Raw genomic sequence first — 17,103 nt, forward strand, 5'->3', positions numbered from 1 at the left:
TTTATTTTAGTACCTAGAATTTATTTTAATCTCCATTCCTGTCTTTGTGGTATCATTCTCAGCATTTTTGTAAATTCTCTAACTATTGGTATGCAATTGCGTAACTTGCGTAACTTTAAAAAATTGCCATTTTAATCATTATCGCAGAATCACAATCAAGGATAAGTGAACAAAATACTACCTGTGCAATAATTCAAATAGGTAACAAAATAAATGATCTATTTATTCCTACGACAATGCCAATGTTGTAAATCATGGCTTACCCAAATGATAATAATAATAATAATTAACTGCTGTAATTCACTCCAAAAAAAAAAAGAGGTGAGAGACGAGAAATGCCTACACTGTGTTTTGGACCATTACTATGCCAAAGGCAGCAGTATGACCCAGATACACGGAATACATCACACAACAAGGCATGCAAATTCACCCAAGCTAACAGCCACACACATCACATTGAAAAGCATATCAATAATTTCTCAATCCACACAAATCCCATCAAGATTTTCTTCCACAGAACTACAAGAGGAACATGAGCAGGATTCCTCCCCACCCAGAAGTATAATCTGGTCAGCCAAGTATATAAACAAACAAATTGGTTTCACCATCCGATATAAATAAAAAATTAAAAACACAGCAGATGAGGGGGGTCATGTTCTACTTACATGTTTTAAATCCCATCTTATCTAAATTATGCTAAGTAAAATATTTATCCTCATGACCCACGGATGGTCGAGAACTTCCCGCGGTGTTCTTGAATAAAAATAGCGGTGACATGCATGGTGGAGATCTGTTACATCCCCCAGAAGCTCAGTTCAATTTACTGTGCATCATGCTTGTGCACAACAAAAGTTCAATCGTGGCCCTTTCCAAATGGAAATGGAAACATAAAGTAGAGCAATTAAAAGGTAGTGTAGGCCTTTGGCAAAGGCAGGACCAAGGACAAGGCTAAAAAGCTTCTTTTTTTTAAAGCCCTTTTCACACTGCACTCAGTGCACTTAGCTGGGTAAATTGGACATATTAAAAGGTGGTCAAAAATGAGCAAAGATGACAGATTTCTCACCCTCACCTGACAACAAATGTGACCTCTTGTTTTTTTGTTTGTTTTTACCCTTTTCTTGTCAACACGCACAAACACCCCACTATGGCAAGCACTTCTCTTCAGTTCACTGTCACCATGGTAACAACCTGAACACCGAAGACAGTCTGACGCTGCCGTGTGGCTGCATCATTTGTGTTCAAATATCCATTGCTTAGAAGGTCACAACACATATGACAGACATAGATGCTCCTCGTTAGCCCGTCCATGGTTTTTCTCCATTATGTGTTAGCAATAATTTTGTGAACTTTCCCACAAAAGTAATGCGGTTGATTTAAAATAAGCAACATGTTTTTATGTTGAGTTTGATAGTAAACATCAACAGGAAATAGCAATAGCTTCAAACCTTTTTTTTTCCTTTTTTTAATTACTCATCATCTGTCAAAATCTGTTGATAAACAAGTTTGTGCGCGTCATTTGCTTTCCTTTATGCAATATTCTTTATTAAGACGTGTTTATCATATTTATATTGATGACTTGCTTTTTGGAGGAAGGAATGCAAATCTACTCGTCATGCAGTCCGAACCATAGGGCAGAACCCTTTATTTAGGGTTTGCTCACATCAGGCTATGTTCCTCCATACACTTGACATTACTGCCACCTAGGGGAAACTTACAGCTCAGCTCCCTCTTTCAAAGTCCCTAACCCTCGTTTGAAACCCTAACCTTAGCTTTAAAGCATCATTTGAAACCCAACTTTGAAAACTGAGGTCACAAATTTTGACAGTTGATTTTTTTTTTTTAAACCAATTCTTCTATAGCCATAAATCGTGACCCTTCATTGAAACCCTACTCTGCCATCTACAGGCGAGAAAGCGTAATTGCAAATGCAAAACTGGAGCGCGACGGTGTCCAACTTCGGCGTCGCGCATGAGATGCAATCCAATATTATATGACTAATGCGCTCCAGGTGACTCTTGCATGGTCATGACGTCATCAAAAAAAGAGTGCCGACTCGACTCTGTTTTTTTCCTAGTGGTGGTTATTAAGTAAATTAGTGACCCGTCTGTATTGAATTGTCCAATCTTGCCATCACGTCGTGAAACATGCTGTAAAATCATATCCAGTGCGCATGCGCACGTGCAGTGTTCCTCCTGTCACTGCGTCCGTGCTCTGCCTGCCTCCCAGCGTGTAACATGCTTGGAACCCAGCCTCTAGCGAGATAATAATTATAATTAAAAAAAGAAAGAAAGGAAAGAAGGGTAGTGCTGGTAGCATTATTTGCCATTTGGCAGGGTATGGAACGCGTGTTGTGAGATTCCATGTAGGGCATGGAGCGCTCCTGATCGGCAAGCAGATCCATCCGTGCCTCATCTCGGATCCGTTTCGATGTCTGGAGGTCTGGCCATGTCTGCAAGAGAAAAGGGAATTCTAACCAAGGACAGTGTCAGCCTGCTCCCATGTTTCTATTTCGTTGAGGTGGGTCATTCGTCATTTGTTATTTTTTTATTATTATTTTTTTTACAAAAGCCTGTTGGGTGATGTTTTCATTCAAAAGCCATTTGCTCATCAAGTCATTTGGATTATGTAGGTCAAATAGAAACGTCAACATTTTTGCACACCATAACGTCGAAATGAAGGGACCCTAAAATTAAAATAATACAGTCCTTTTTGTGCTAAAAATATGAGACAGTTAATATTGCAGCAAAGTACACAAATGCTATACTGTAACAGACCATCAAGTGTCGAGTGGCTTTAACATAAGTCGAGGGCACAGGTGTCAAAGTCAAGGCCGGTGGGGGGGATGGGGGTGCAGGGGGGCATCATTTCATATACCAGGAAATGATGTGAGCCAAAAGGACATATGTATTTTTCATCATTCTTACTAAATGCATCTTAAGAGAGTAGCATCAAGACTAAAGTGAAAAATAGATTCACTTTTTGTTTTCAATTTTACTTACCTCTGATATCAAAACAAGTTATCAATAAATGCTAAAGATTTGAGACAAATGCAAGGGGATTGATTGGTACGTAATAATATATTCTACACACACATGTGGTTTCAGCCATAAGTGGCCCTCGGAGTCCAAATTAGCCCCCCCGATAAAAACAGGTTCCATGAATACTTCTGATGACGAAAACAATTCAAATACTTATTTGAAATGCTCCCATCCAGATTTCAAGTAGCTTGTGGCGACTGCCTCTCTCTTTTTCCCAGCTTGACAATTTATGCATGCTCTAATTCACCAGTGGCCTGTGGCTCTACAATCAAACTGCCGTCATATATTATAGATTTGCTTCTAATGCTGTATGATGGATGGTGCAAGACTGCATGCGGCGTCCCGCTTTCGGTTGACGCTTTGCAAAAAGGGGGTTTCCCTTATCTTCCTTTTTGGAATTGTATTTTCTATTTACAAATCTATGCAGAATACCGACTTCTTGGATTTGAGGTTTTAATAGCTAATTCTGCTAATCGCTGAAGTATCCTTGCCTTGTATTGTTTTGCAAGAAGCAGGAGGCTTATTAAAAATGAGGTCATGTGCTGAAAGTTCTGCTCAGTGAATTACAGCACTTGCACATAAAATGATACCTACTCCAGCTCATTCTTAATCCGGTCGCTGGTGGACAGAAAGCTGAAGTTGTCCTGGACTGTTTAGCTCAATCTCCTTTAATGACCAAAATTAAGGACATTTTCCCCCCAGTTAAAATCGATTCATTTCACATTTGGTACCATTTTTATTTATTTTTTAATGAATAGGTTCTGAGGTAAACCCTCACTCTGTCATTTTATCGTAAATGCTCGCAATAGATTTTCAATCCGATTTTCCAATTTAAAAACTGGGACACGGGGGGAAGCAATCTTGTCAGTTGTATTACTTTAGCTAATGCTAAATGCTAGCTTGGTTGACAGTTCAACAATCAATGCACTCACAATTACCCAACTTCTTTAGTGAATACCAAAAAGATTGAGTACACAGCTATGGAGCCTTTTTTTTTCCTTTATGCGGAAGAAGGTCTCATCTGTCCAAAATGGCTTCTCCTGTCTTCTACTACTTAGCCCATGTGACAATGTGGGACCCGATGGCCTTAACTGTTTTCAACTGTGTTCAAGCGTGCCGATAGATAGAAAGCAGCAGTAGCAAGAATAAAGGTCACAGCGGCACAACCACCTAGCTTGTCACCTATCTACGTCTGTGCCAAAGATGCCTAATCAAACCTCATAACGTTTTTTTGTTAGAGACTGTGACTGTGTCGAATGTTAGTGTCAGGTCACCGAGACTTGAAAATGAAAAGGATCTTGTATTCAGTTTGCTGTTAGACCGCAAGTTAGTGGTTCTTGAGTATGATGGTGTTGTGTTCTCCGAAAAACTTTTCGCCAAGCAATGTAGAGAAGCTTACTTTTATTACCTTATGTTTGGAGGACATAGAGGCTAGCTGTCACCTGCGTAACACAATTTCTCCAACACATTTTCAAAGGATTTGACTGAGTGGGAAGATGTGGACGATAAAAAAGGAGAACAGAGCCTCGAGGAATATCCATTTTGACTGGGGGGAGTCCTGGGATCGCAGAAGTATTGTTCGACAAAATGAGACCGACTAGAGAGGTCGGACTCCAACCAGGAGTGAGGTGGCTGAAAAAAAAAACGGAGGGGAAAATTATGGGAGCTAGACAGTCAGTACAGTACAAGCTAAAGTTAGGGAATAAAGTTGGAACCAATGTAGAAGTGTGTCAAAAATGATTTGATATCTAAGTAAGGAAGCAAGTGGATTCAAATCCTTGCTCAGGGGCACATCAGCAGTAGTCAGAATGAAGACTAAGCATGTCTTCATCAAAGCTTTCTCTGTCTCCAAAGCCTCACAAATGGGCAACTGTCGCCTCATTCTTATTCGCCGAACGTCACTCTGTCGTGTGATGTCATGAATTTGAATTCATTCGATCCCTCTATTAAATGTTGTTGTTGTATCCAAAACATTTGGTCTCTCCTCTTACAACCGTAATCGCATATGATCTTAAAACAAAACGACACGCATTGATTTTCCTTCATTCCAACCGCCTGTGGTGAGAGGAATGTAAATCGATCAATATGCTACAGTAGTAATTGTTCCGTATGAATTTTCGATTGAGAGCAAAGTGCTCTGTCGTTAGCGGGCGGAAAATCGGACCAACGTGAATAATAACAAGCAAGATATCTCCGTTTTTTAAGAGAGGTGCTATCCATGCCTCTGGTCCAGCACCCTGCCAAAATGACTTCGAGTCAAAGCCCAATGGAGCCCGATTTCCATTTTTACACATCTATTATTCAAATGCCAGTGTCTTTTCTCTGATCTCCCTTTGCAATCACTGACGGGCCTGACACAAACACGTTGGACTGCTCGTTTGGTATTCTCATGCAAAACGTCAATTGCTATCCACATAATTCCAGTGCATTGGATGAGATGCTAAGGATTTTATGGGGTAAGGTTTAAACATAACAAGCGTTTCCCGTTGACGGTGTGATCACATAGTTGACGGAGATACCTGTTACCATTCTTGTGGGAAAATGTCCAACATTTGACATTTCAGCTTTTATTTCCATCTGGATCTTGATCAACAACTGTTGCCTAAGAGTGTTCTAGGACGGTGATCATTCAAACAATTGGTAGGGCTGAATGTTGGCGTTTCCGTTTTAGATCATATCAGAGCCGTCTCTCTGTGAAAAACCACGCAAATGTGAAACTCAATTCTGGCTATCGCAACAAATATCTGCCATAGCTCATAAAAAAACGATCCTGATGAAGACCGAAACCACTTTGTATTAGACGCTCATCATTCTTCATCTATCCTTCCTTCCTTTCCTCAGTCTTTCCTTTGGTCTCTTGAGGTCTCCCTAATTTGTTGGAATTGAGATGTTTCTGGTGGTTGGTGAAAAATTCTGGTTGGAAACCCAGCGGGTAGTAGGTGATGTCTGGTCGGTGCTGGATTTCAGTTTTCCTTTCTTTTCTTTGATCCTTCCTCGGGTCTCCTGGCAACCTCACGACTCTCGCTGGATTCCGAAGCATTCGGTTTAGGCGAACGGTATGGGATTTTTAAATAGGTTTTAGGTGAATTAATGAGTACACACTCACATGCACGCACACATGCACATACTCATGCACATAAAAAAAATAAAAATAAAAAAAGAGAGAGAGCAATGATGATGGCATGTCAAATCGGTAAGATTACCGGAAGAACAATACTGAGTTCTCTCTAAGAAAAAATAAATAAATAAATAAATAAAATAAAATAAAAAAATCTAGCGAGAGTTTTGTGGACTGTTAGGAAAGTAAGACTGAAAGAAAGTAAGCCATCCAGAGTGTAGAAAACAATTAAGTGCACACAAACACACCCACGCACCGGCAGATGAGGCACCTGGAGAATTGAGCACTTCAGCCTGATTACATCACACAGTGAATGAACGTTTTGAGCAGCTAAAAGGCCATCTACGAAAAAAGGTAGCCGTAATTCAGCCTCTACCTACATCGGAATTCAATCCCCACAACGGTGACTTCAATCAATCTAATCTCAATTTAATTTCCATGACTACACCCTGATTATAAAATCTAATTATTGTTGTCATTGAAGCATAGCATTATGGGGGGACATTTGCAGAATTTACCGCCTTGGTAACCTTATATTTATTCTCTTGGCATTTTGGTCTAGACACTTTACGACTTCAATGTGTCTCATGTGAGTACGTTTCGGCCTCTGTCGTCTGTTGTGTTCTTCTCTAGCTGCCCATCTTGGTGTCATCTATGGTCAGCTTGTACTTCCTGGAGTGGACAGATTTGTTCAAGCCAGTGAAGTCTGGCTTCAACTGTCATGACCGCAGCCTGAGCCTACCTTACATCGACCCGAACCATGAGGTCATCCCACTTCTGATGCTGCTTAGCCTGGCTTTTGCAGGGCCTGCCATCACGGTAAGAGATGAGTCAAATCATTACTTGCAAATATATGGAATGTATTCGACCATTGTCCAATTTGCTGTTTGAGCAATTTGAGAGGTTTATTCAGATCATTGGTAGCAACCACATTTACGTACTTCCTGGAGTTGGTTACAATAACTCTTCAAGTCAATAAGGCAAAGCGACTCAGTGCTGTCAAAATATGAGCAACAGTAAAAAAAAAATAATGCCCCAGGGCAAGGACAGGAAGAACAAAAAAGGAAGCATGATGACAATGGAGCTGGTTGAACTACCAGAAACTGTTTTTAGCCGTAGCATTCATTTGGTACATCTTAGGAACGTCATCATGGAGCCAAGTGCGCCTCAGAGGAGAGGAATGAGATCCACTACTAAAAAGTAACGTGAAGCAAGAAAGATGACCAAATCAGAGTGGAGTGTTACTCGCCAAAGAACAAACTTTTTGCTGTTAACTCATTTGATCCCAAAAACGTATATAAATGTTGTTGTTTTTCCCGCTAGTGCATACAGAAAGCTTTGATGCAGCCTCAGAACTGAAGAGAATGCTTGAAGCAATGGTAGTTATTACAAAAACGACCAGCAGGTGGCAGCAGAGTATAAGAGATCAACCAGGGCCAAAACTCTTTCCCCCACAGTTTCAAACAGGTTTGTGAATAATGATGAAACTTAGCTATATTCTAATGCAAATTTCTGCAAAACGGAATCTTTCTTTTGGTTTTTATAGCAATAGAGCACAATATCCTGTGGGCCTTGCGAAATCAGTCAAAATCCAGTAAACAGCCAGGAGCGAATGGGGTTGCTTCAGTGAAAATGGCTGGGAGTGAATGAGTTAAGAAAACCACAGTTGCTTGTCTACTTTTTAAGTCAGCTTGTAGCACACTTGAGTGACGTCATGAACGCCGTAATCGCGACATCTAAGACCCCGACGCCCTCTTACTGGTCAATGGCGATTTTAATCTTGCTTGCAACAGAAGCCGGAAGAAGCTCTTCACAATGCAATCCAGTCTCCCAAGACTGTGTAGACTTACAAGGAGAGAAAAACCAAGGCTTGTGGAGCATAAAAGCCATGATACCAGGATGAAACGACTTTGATCACTGAATACATCAACAAGATGGCCCCCAGTGTTAAACTGCTAAGTGATTCCCTCAGAAATCAGAAGGAAAAGCAACCAGCATGGCAGTGCGAGGCTGTGCACTGCAATTACCACTGACAGAAGTGGCTGATGTTTAAGAATCGCATCAGTGGCTGGAAAAGGCTGGTCTGGCATTGTAGCACAGGAACAGACTCTAAGACTAAGTACAAGATTGATGGAGGCCATCCATGGTCGACCACACTGCAAAGCTGTGCCAAGATTCCCCTGAGACAGTCCAGGACATCATGGCAAGGTGTAATATCAGAATCAGAAGCTCATTTCCAAACAAAGATGACCGTGTCTTCTGAATTTTGGGATAAATCAGAAAACTGCCGCCAGCTCCAAAACAGCAGGATGCCTGTTTTTTTTTTTCCAATAATGGATGCGTCTTCTACATCCTCGACGACAAGCATCGGCAAGCGTACTATCTTTCGCTTTTTCCAGGAATCCAAAGTATTCCCAGCCGCGAACGTTCGTAGATCCACGGGAAACAAAAAAACACAACTAGAGAGAAAAATTGAGAATACACCCTTAGATCCGACTTCAGACCTCCAGTAGCAGGCAGAGCTCTCTTCGATCTGGAGCCGTAAGCAGCAACGACTCATACGGATAGAAACGCTCAAGTTGACATAAAGTCATTTAAAAACTTTAAAGATTTTTTCTTAAAGAATTTGTGCACTTTATGAAATACAATTCTTAGTTCTCTTGTTTAAACTTTCCCGACTTTGGCAACAATTCACCGGTGTCTTACCCTTACCCTAACCCTACCGTAGAGTATATTAGCTGTAAATACATGTGTGGCGTTGTGTTAACAGATCATGATTGGAGAGGCCATCATGTTTTGTTGTCTATCTCGAAGAAAAAGCAGCGCTGGGGCAGAGGCAAACATCAACGCAGCCGGCTGCAACTTCAACTCTTTCATTCGTAGAGCAATCCGGTTTGTTGGTATGGTTCTTTTTCTTCGCCCCGGGTTTACGTGAGCCATTAAGAAGCATTAAAAGTCATGAACTGGATTTTGCTCAAATTTAGGCCTAATGGCATTAAGAAGCATTAAATACAATGTCGAGAGGTATTTGAATTGTTTTAAATAAAATTCTTCTTCATGCTTTAACAACGTATATAAGAGTGACTATAACACAATTTAGAAATAATGAATGTTGCCGTTTACTATGAACAAAATGGCCTGGAGACCATGAGTTGCTTCATGTTCCAAATTGCTGTGAAAAAAAGAAAAATATAGTGTTCCTGTCACCAACATCCAACATGAAACATCAATGCCACGCAGTGGCAGAAAATTACCTCAACACAAATCTATGACTCAAAGTTTCACACTCCTTTTAACGTTAACTGTAACTTTATGAATTACTTAGGAAAAGTGCTGTATCAATAAAATAAAAGGTACACCCACATTTGTATTTTGTAACTATATTTGTCCACTTTTATGTTAATTAACAAGAGTATGAAAAACTTGAAAAATGTATTTCATTGTACATTAATAACATATATAGTGTGCTATTAATTTACGATTATCACAAGTTAACTATGGAACTCATGTGATTAATTCCGATTACAAATTGTAATCTACCAACCTAATATATGGGTGCACGTGTACGCAGTATGCAGTACGATGTTGGCGAGTTGTTTTGACATTTTTGTCACCAACAAAATGAGTAGTAAAATTTGTTTCTTTCCCTCAGGTGTTCACGCGTTCGGTCTTTGTGCCACTGCGCTCATCACAGACATCCTTCAGCTGATGACAGGCTACCCAGCCCCTTACTTCCTCACAGTGTGTAAACCAAACTACACCACCCTCAACATCAGCTGTGATCAGAACCCTTACATCATGGATGATATCTGCTCCGGGGTCGACGCTGCAGCTATTAACCAGGGCAGGTCAGCGTGAAGCGGGGATCTTTTCACTGCCTCGTCTTCTTGTTTCTTAATTGCGCTATATCACTTCCTGTAGAATTAAGTTGTGCCTGGTATGATATGGTACAATGTGGTACGACACTGAAGGTGTGCAACTCTAAATTTGGACTTGCATGTACACTGTAAAAAGCATTTAATTATCTTTTTATCCATTGCAGAAAATCATTCCCGTCCCAGCACGCTACTCTGGCATCATTTGCAGCTGTCTACGTTTCGGTGAGTTTGGGGCCCATAAAATATTAGCATGTAAAATATTGAAGAAAAAGCAGCTTGTGTCATGGTTAAAGGTAAGATTACTTGGTATAATAATATATTGTCACAACAGGGGAGAAATATCATTATCACACATTTTGATGTGAAATGCGCAGGAAATTTATGAACATTGATGTGTCAACAGATGTACTTCAACAGCACGCTGACTGACTCGTCCAAATTGCTCAAGCCCCTGCTGGTCTTCTCCTTCGTCATCTGTGCTATAATTTGTGGTCTGACTCGGATTATTCAGTACAAGAACCATGCCATTGATGTCTATCTTGGATTTCTGCTTGGCGGAGCCATTGCTATCTACCTGGTATGTCTGCCCCGACTTAAGTATTTTTGTAAGGTTGTTTGGATAATGATCATTAAGACGAGGAAGTTTCTCATCCTAATGAGAAACATATTTCGATTTTTCCAAATTTTTTGTATTGACAACCAGTTCAGGGTGTACCCTGCCCACTGCCCGAAGCCAGCTGGGATAGGCTCCAGCGCACCCGCGACCCTTGTGAGGACAAGCGGTTAAGAAAATGGATGGATGGATGATTGAAGTGCACTGGGGAATAAAAAACAACAATTACACCCTAAAAATTCTCCCCAAAACACTGATAAACATTTAATGCATGGAAAATTGGGGTAAACCTGACTACTGTACACTGTATGGTGCCTGGTGTAATGCAGTGTGGTATTCATATATGGAAAATTTTTGTCACGTTACCAGGGTCTTTATGCCGTTGGAAATTTCCTTCCTAATGAAGAGTCAAGCAGCAGCCGCCCTTCCCAGCCTCACTGCCCCACCTGCTCCCTACCACACATCAGTCAAGAGGCAGTACTTCATCACCTGCAAATGAAAGCCAGCATATCGGGGGATCCCGGCATTCCCGCCTCCCAGTCAGAAGGCCTTCTCCATCGGGGTCTTCCACAGCAGAAGGCTGACGAAAGCCTGAAGTGCTCCGGCAGAGATGCGGATGGGATCTTGTCCCACAGTCCACGGAGCAAAGAGACCATCGTGACCTTTAGCCATACCCTCCCTCGCGTTCACACCCCGCAGGCCATTGCAGCATACGAGGAGGCAGCCAGACGTCACGCTGCCACCCTTCACCATGCCTCCATGGATTCGAGCCGTTCAAAGCAGCTTTTGTCCCAGTGGAAAAGCAAAAACAACCACAAATGCACTCTCCAGGTACCCGACTGTTTCCCACCTTCCGGAGACTTATCTACTCAGCCCGCTCAACATCCTCATTACCACGGCAGCATGGAGGTGCGATCCAGCTCCGAACCGTCGGCTATGGGTCTGGATGCTAGCTTCGAAGCTCACGCGTATCTGTCCAAACTGGCCACAGGAGCAAGTACCACTTTGCCAAGTAACTGCAGTGGCATCACCGGAGGAGCGAGAATGTTGATGCAACCTCGACCTGGGTCTTCACAACTGGTCCACATACCGGAAGAATCACATGAGAACTATCACAATAGCTCCCCAAAAGCCGGAGGAGGCGGGAGTGACAGTCTTTCTTCAGGAGACGGCACAGTTCAGGCCAACTGGCAAAGGGTTGCTGAGAAGACTGCGTGTTGCAGGACTAACGACGAAGGGAAGAAATCCCAGCCACGGATCATGCAAGTGATCGCGATGTCTAAGCAGCAGGGTCTACTTCAGACCCATTCCAAAAGCTTGGATGACAGCAGCACTGTCGCAAGTTCGCAGGGGTTGGCTCACTACAGGGCTCTTACTGCTGACAAGGATCCAGGTACCACTACAGTACCAAGCTCACTGGGAAGCACCACAGGCAGTATTTCAGGCAGCACCGGAGCAATCGTTCGAATAGAAGCACACCCTGAAATCAGACCGGTTATCCAAGCTCCTTCCACTGATGGAAGCGGATCTTGGCGGTGGCGGTCTCTCGATCACGGCAACGGAGCCGTCGTCGGGCACGGGAGTAATGGGAGCGGGAGTTTGAGGCAATCCTTCGATCTCAACGATCTGAACAGAGACTCGGAAAGCCCAGACTCGATACGAGAAGGGTCGATTGACAGGAAGCGTGTCAACCCGCCCGCAGTTACTGTTCATACAAGTCAACCAGAGCAGAAGCTCCATAATCAGAGCCTCTCTACGATAAGGGTCACTCCGGGGGATGTCAGTGGCGCCGGATCTGGTGGAGGCAACGGAGACACCGCTTCAGAAATACCCTCAGTCGCCTCCAGTCGGGAATCCACACTACGGCGAAAAGGCCATAACGTCATCCTGATTCCAGAGAGAGGAAACAGCCCGGATATCACGCGAAATGTTTTCTACAAGGGAGCTTCGATACCTAATAAGGAATAACGCAGAGAATGACTGATGGCTTCCACAAGCTTGATTTTCTGGGTGCTTTGATTTCACACTTGCACCCTTTGTCCTTCTTTAACCAAACTTAGTTAATTTCCTCCCTTGGTGCAGTTGCTTTGTTGTAAACACAGTAATCAAGTTCCGGTAGAATCAACCAGATGTGGTCCCAACAAACTTGGTGCGGTACTGTTGTGACAACCTACCTTGAGCCGCTTCACCTAACAAATGAAAAAAAAAAGGTTTTAATGGTGATGTGACGAGAGCTAGCTAACAGTTAAACGGGTGACTGTTTGAACCTGCCTTTGGTTTAGCATGCATGCGTTTAGCATGCCGTCATTCAAGCAACACATGCTAAGGACGTCCATATGAAGTGTAGCTAGCTATTTGCTGCTATAGCGTAGCCCGGTAGATTGTGAAGTTACGAGCAAAGGACAATTTTGCTCGATGATGTGTGAAAAAGTCCAGCCAGCAAACCGTCTTCCTGTCTCTTCTTTCTTTCTCCCTTCACAAAAAAACGAAAGCAAGGTCACGTTTGTTGAGACACATTGTGGTTCCGTTGAAATGTTGACAGTGCGACCGGATGCCACCACACGCATTATAAAAGATTACCGTTCATTATATATACCATCAGAAACTGATTTATGTAGCATGAGATTTTTGTAAACTAAAGCACAACCTTTTAAGTGTTGACAGAAATAATCACTGTGTACTTTGTAGCCACTAAGCACACTTATTTATCTGTGATTTACCAGTGGTGTCAATGGATTTTTTTTTTTTAAACAACATTGTACATTTTGAATTAGAATCAGAAAAGACGGTATGGGAAAATACACGCTTTTCAGAATTTGAATACTTCAAAGAAATGTTGAAGTTTGTGAGTCCAGTTTACGTTTTTGAGAAGGGTGCTATACCAGAAGATACAACGTTAATGAAATGATATGCGAAAACAATGATGACATAACATATAACAAAAATCTGTTTTATATTTTGGCTCTTTTTGTGGATAAACACTCAACAGAAAACTGATTTTGAACCATAAGTGTGCTTAGTATTCCTTCTGTAGCTTTGAAGTCAAATAAGCTGCCACTTGCACTGAAAGTGTTTACTGTACCTTGTACTATATGCTGTATGACCATATCATTATATGCATTAGAATAGTAGATACAAAATTTTTAGGGAAAAATATATCTTTAACTATCACACAATATTTGAATATTTTCTGGTATTCACCGCACAGTTTCATCTGAGAGTTATTTGGTTTTTACGGGCATTGTATGTGGACAATATTAAGGTCAGTAAACTAATAATATGAATTGCTTCTAAACAGAAATCCAATTTTTATGACCAATTTATTTTATGTTTGAAAATGTTTCAGGGTGCCTTTTGCCAAAAAAGAGAAATAATTTATGTAAAGTGTATATTATTTTCAAATATACGATAATTGAGTTTCTGTAGCCTACATTTAAAGATGCAATACTAAATATCATGAACCATTATGTATGATTATCCAATACTGCTGTAGATTTTGTTATAAACGATCTCTTTGTGTTGTATGATTTTTGGATTAACCGTTCTTTTTTTTGCATACCCGTCCTAAAACGTACAATAAAATAAAAAAAGTACAATTGCAGCCTTCCAAACAATTTGTTACAATAAATAATATTTCCGAGTTGTAACGTTCAAATAATATTTCTTTTGTGGATGTCTTGATGTACCTGTATTATTTTTTTTTTTTTATGCCAGTATTTGATTTTGGGCGCATTATGGAGGACTGGTTTTCCTGTTTAGGGTAGTGACCAAAGTACAGGACAAAGTGGCTTACAGTTTGTCATATTTGTTCTGAAAGTGTTGCTGTGCTGGACACTTTAAATAATGGAAGAAAACAAAACTTCTCACATTCCAGTAAATGAGTGGAACCATTCTCCAGAGTGTGTTCAAAAGGATTTTTCACGTTTTCTGAATATACAGAAGGTTTAGATATATTGACCATATTATAGATTATTTCTTCTCTAATCTTTGCATGGTTTATTCAGCCTATCATTCACTTTATGTGTTCTCTATATGTGGTCTCTTATTTGATATGACAAGGACTTTCTCATAGCAGGTTGAATTGACACTATTATTTTCATCAACAATTTGTTAAAGACTTTGTATTGAAATGTGTGCACAACTTCACGACGTGAACGGCGATTTGACTGCTTCCAAAATGGCAAAATACGAGACTTGCAAACTTTTGTACAATCTTTTTTTTTTTTTTTTTTTTTTTTTTCAATAATGGGGCTTGTCTGGCAGTCCTCTTTGTATTGATGGAAATAATGAGTCAGAAGTATGTATAAATATAATTGTGTTTAATTTGTGTCTTAATCATAACGACATGTCTTAATTTCCAACATTGGTTCTCCATCCACTGAAACATGTTGAGTCATTAATTTTGTATATCTTAAGAAAAGATTGCTGTAGATTTATTCTTTTTCATCCATAATTGATGGATTATGTTATAAAGGAGCCTTAAAAAAAAAAAAAAAAGACCTGTACGATACTAATTTAATTCAGTGATTCTTTCTCCTACTACGGAGAGGCTTCTTACCATACATTGAAAATCATTGATCTAAACTGCAGAATCAAACTCGCCATACATCCAAACCCGCCAAAGGGTGTTTCATTTTAGTGCCCCCTGCCCTAAAACTTAAAAACCCTTTCCATTGGTGCTTAAGAGTCAGGCACTGAAAGCATCTTCGGCGATCTGTCATTTTTTATTGACTAGAAGGAAAGTGCACTTTGCTGTCCAAGTCCCATTACTCCTCCTCTCTCGATTTGGATTTTGAGATCAAACCCAGAAATCAGAGACAAGACTGATCTTGAGTGTCACATCACTTAATCTATAGTGCAAGATAACCACATTAGCCTGGCATTTGTTGATAAACAATCAATGTGTTGCGCTAACCAATGAAACTACAAGTATCCTTTCCACAGTTCACAAAAAAACTACAATTCATTCCGAGCAAAATAGTGAATATGAATGAAATGTCTGTCAGGAAGAAGAGAAGAAAGTCGATATTTGATGAACGTCAAATGGGGGAAAACTGTGAATTAATGCTCTCTGCATGAATCGTCTTGTGTTGCCACTGGTTGTGTAATAAATGTTTGTTTTTGAGACTGTGATCAGCTGTATGAATTCTATGCACCGTGAAAAAAAAAAAATCTTCTCCAGCTGACTTTAAAAAGGAGAAAATATATCATCAATAGTAATTTTATAATATTATGTTTGCTATCCATGGTTATAATAATACATATATTGTCTGTTTTTATGACACCAAATATAGTACATTTAGAAAAGTATGTATTCAAGCAATCCAATTTACTCAACTGAGCACGCTGATCAGGGTAGTTGATGAATTGTGAATTGTCTAAATGATTAAAGTTTGCTAATGAAATGGTCAGGTTGCTGTATGTCCTTATTTGACTCTTTATGTTATTTTTTTCCCACTCACACGTGCGACTAAAGCACTCTCACCCACCAGTGAAATACTCTCACACTACTGAATTGGTTTACGCTGACAAATACGAGTAAAACACCATCTCACACACACGACAGAAACATCCACACACCCTGCTGAAATGCTCACATCCACCAATGAATGTTTTTTTACTCACATGTGCAACTAAAACGTTCTCACTTATGCAATGCCCTTACATTACTGATTAGCATACATTACTACTAAAACAATGTCACACACACTACACAAGCTTTCACACACTGCTGAAATGCTCACGCGCACTAATAAATGGTTTTCACTCACAGGTGCGACTAAAATGCTCTCATTCACCGATTAAATGTTCTCACACTTCTGATTTTTTTTTTTACACTAACAAACTAATAAAACGCTGTCATAATACCAGAACTCACACACACTGTTATGATTTGTGTATGATGCTTAGGTTTGTTGTTTTGTTTTGTTGTTGTGTCCTGTCTTGCTCGTTAGGTTTTGTTTTCACCTGTGCTCGTCAGCAGCCACTTGTGTCTTGTCCAGGTGTCTCTCGTTGTCTCGTCAGTTGGCTTCTATTTAGTTTCCTGGTTTCGTTCAGTCTTGGTTGGATCATTGGCGTTGTCACCACTCTTGCGTTTTGTTGTTACTTTGATTTTTTGGTCTTTTCAGAACTTTATTGTTTTTTATTTTTTTTATTTTGAGTTTTACCCGGTACCCCTGTTAGTGTTTTTTGTTAAATTAATTGTGTTTAGTATTCCATGCATCCCTGCATTTGGGTCCTCCACCCCACCAGCTGATCGTGACACACACACATTACCAAATAGTTTCCCCACTCACAAGCACATGCTCTCACACATGCGACTCAAAAACTCTCATATACATGACTGAAACACTCACACTTCTCATACTATTAAAATTAAAATGTACACAAAAATAAAAATGATAATTCATATCAATAGCAAACTGGTGACTTTTTCTTCATCAATCCTCCCTGAAT

At 40.5% G+C, this 17,103-nt stretch overlaps 1 protein-coding gene across 1 annotated transcript; it reads left to right on the forward strand.

The window, feature by feature from the left end:
• Nucleotides 1-2,178: 2,178 nt before the first annotated feature.
• On the forward strand, nucleotides 2,179-16,058 carry plppr4b (phospholipid phosphatase related 4b). The gene is made up of 7 exons (XM_086065503.1): nucleotides 2,179-2,517; nucleotides 6,790-6,975; nucleotides 8,927-9,056; nucleotides 9,809-10,004; nucleotides 10,199-10,256; nucleotides 10,438-10,611; nucleotides 11,017-16,058. The coding sequence occupies exons 1-7, from the start codon at nucleotides 2,428-2,430 to the stop codon at nucleotides 12,613-12,615; spliced, it is 2,433 nt and encodes an 810-aa protein (XP_085921629.1). The 5' UTR covers nucleotides 2,179-2,427; the 3' UTR covers nucleotides 12,616-16,058.
• The last annotated feature ends 1,045 nt before the right edge of the window (nucleotides 16,059-17,103 follow it).

This window comes from Leptonotus elevatus, chromosome 21 (genome assembly GCF_054856555.1).
Source record: "Leptonotus elevatus isolate MCC_2025b chromosome 21, RoL_Lele_1.0, whole genome shotgun sequence".
Lineage (NCBI taxonomy): Eukaryota > Metazoa > Chordata > Actinopteri > Syngnathiformes > Syngnathidae > Leptonotus > Leptonotus elevatus.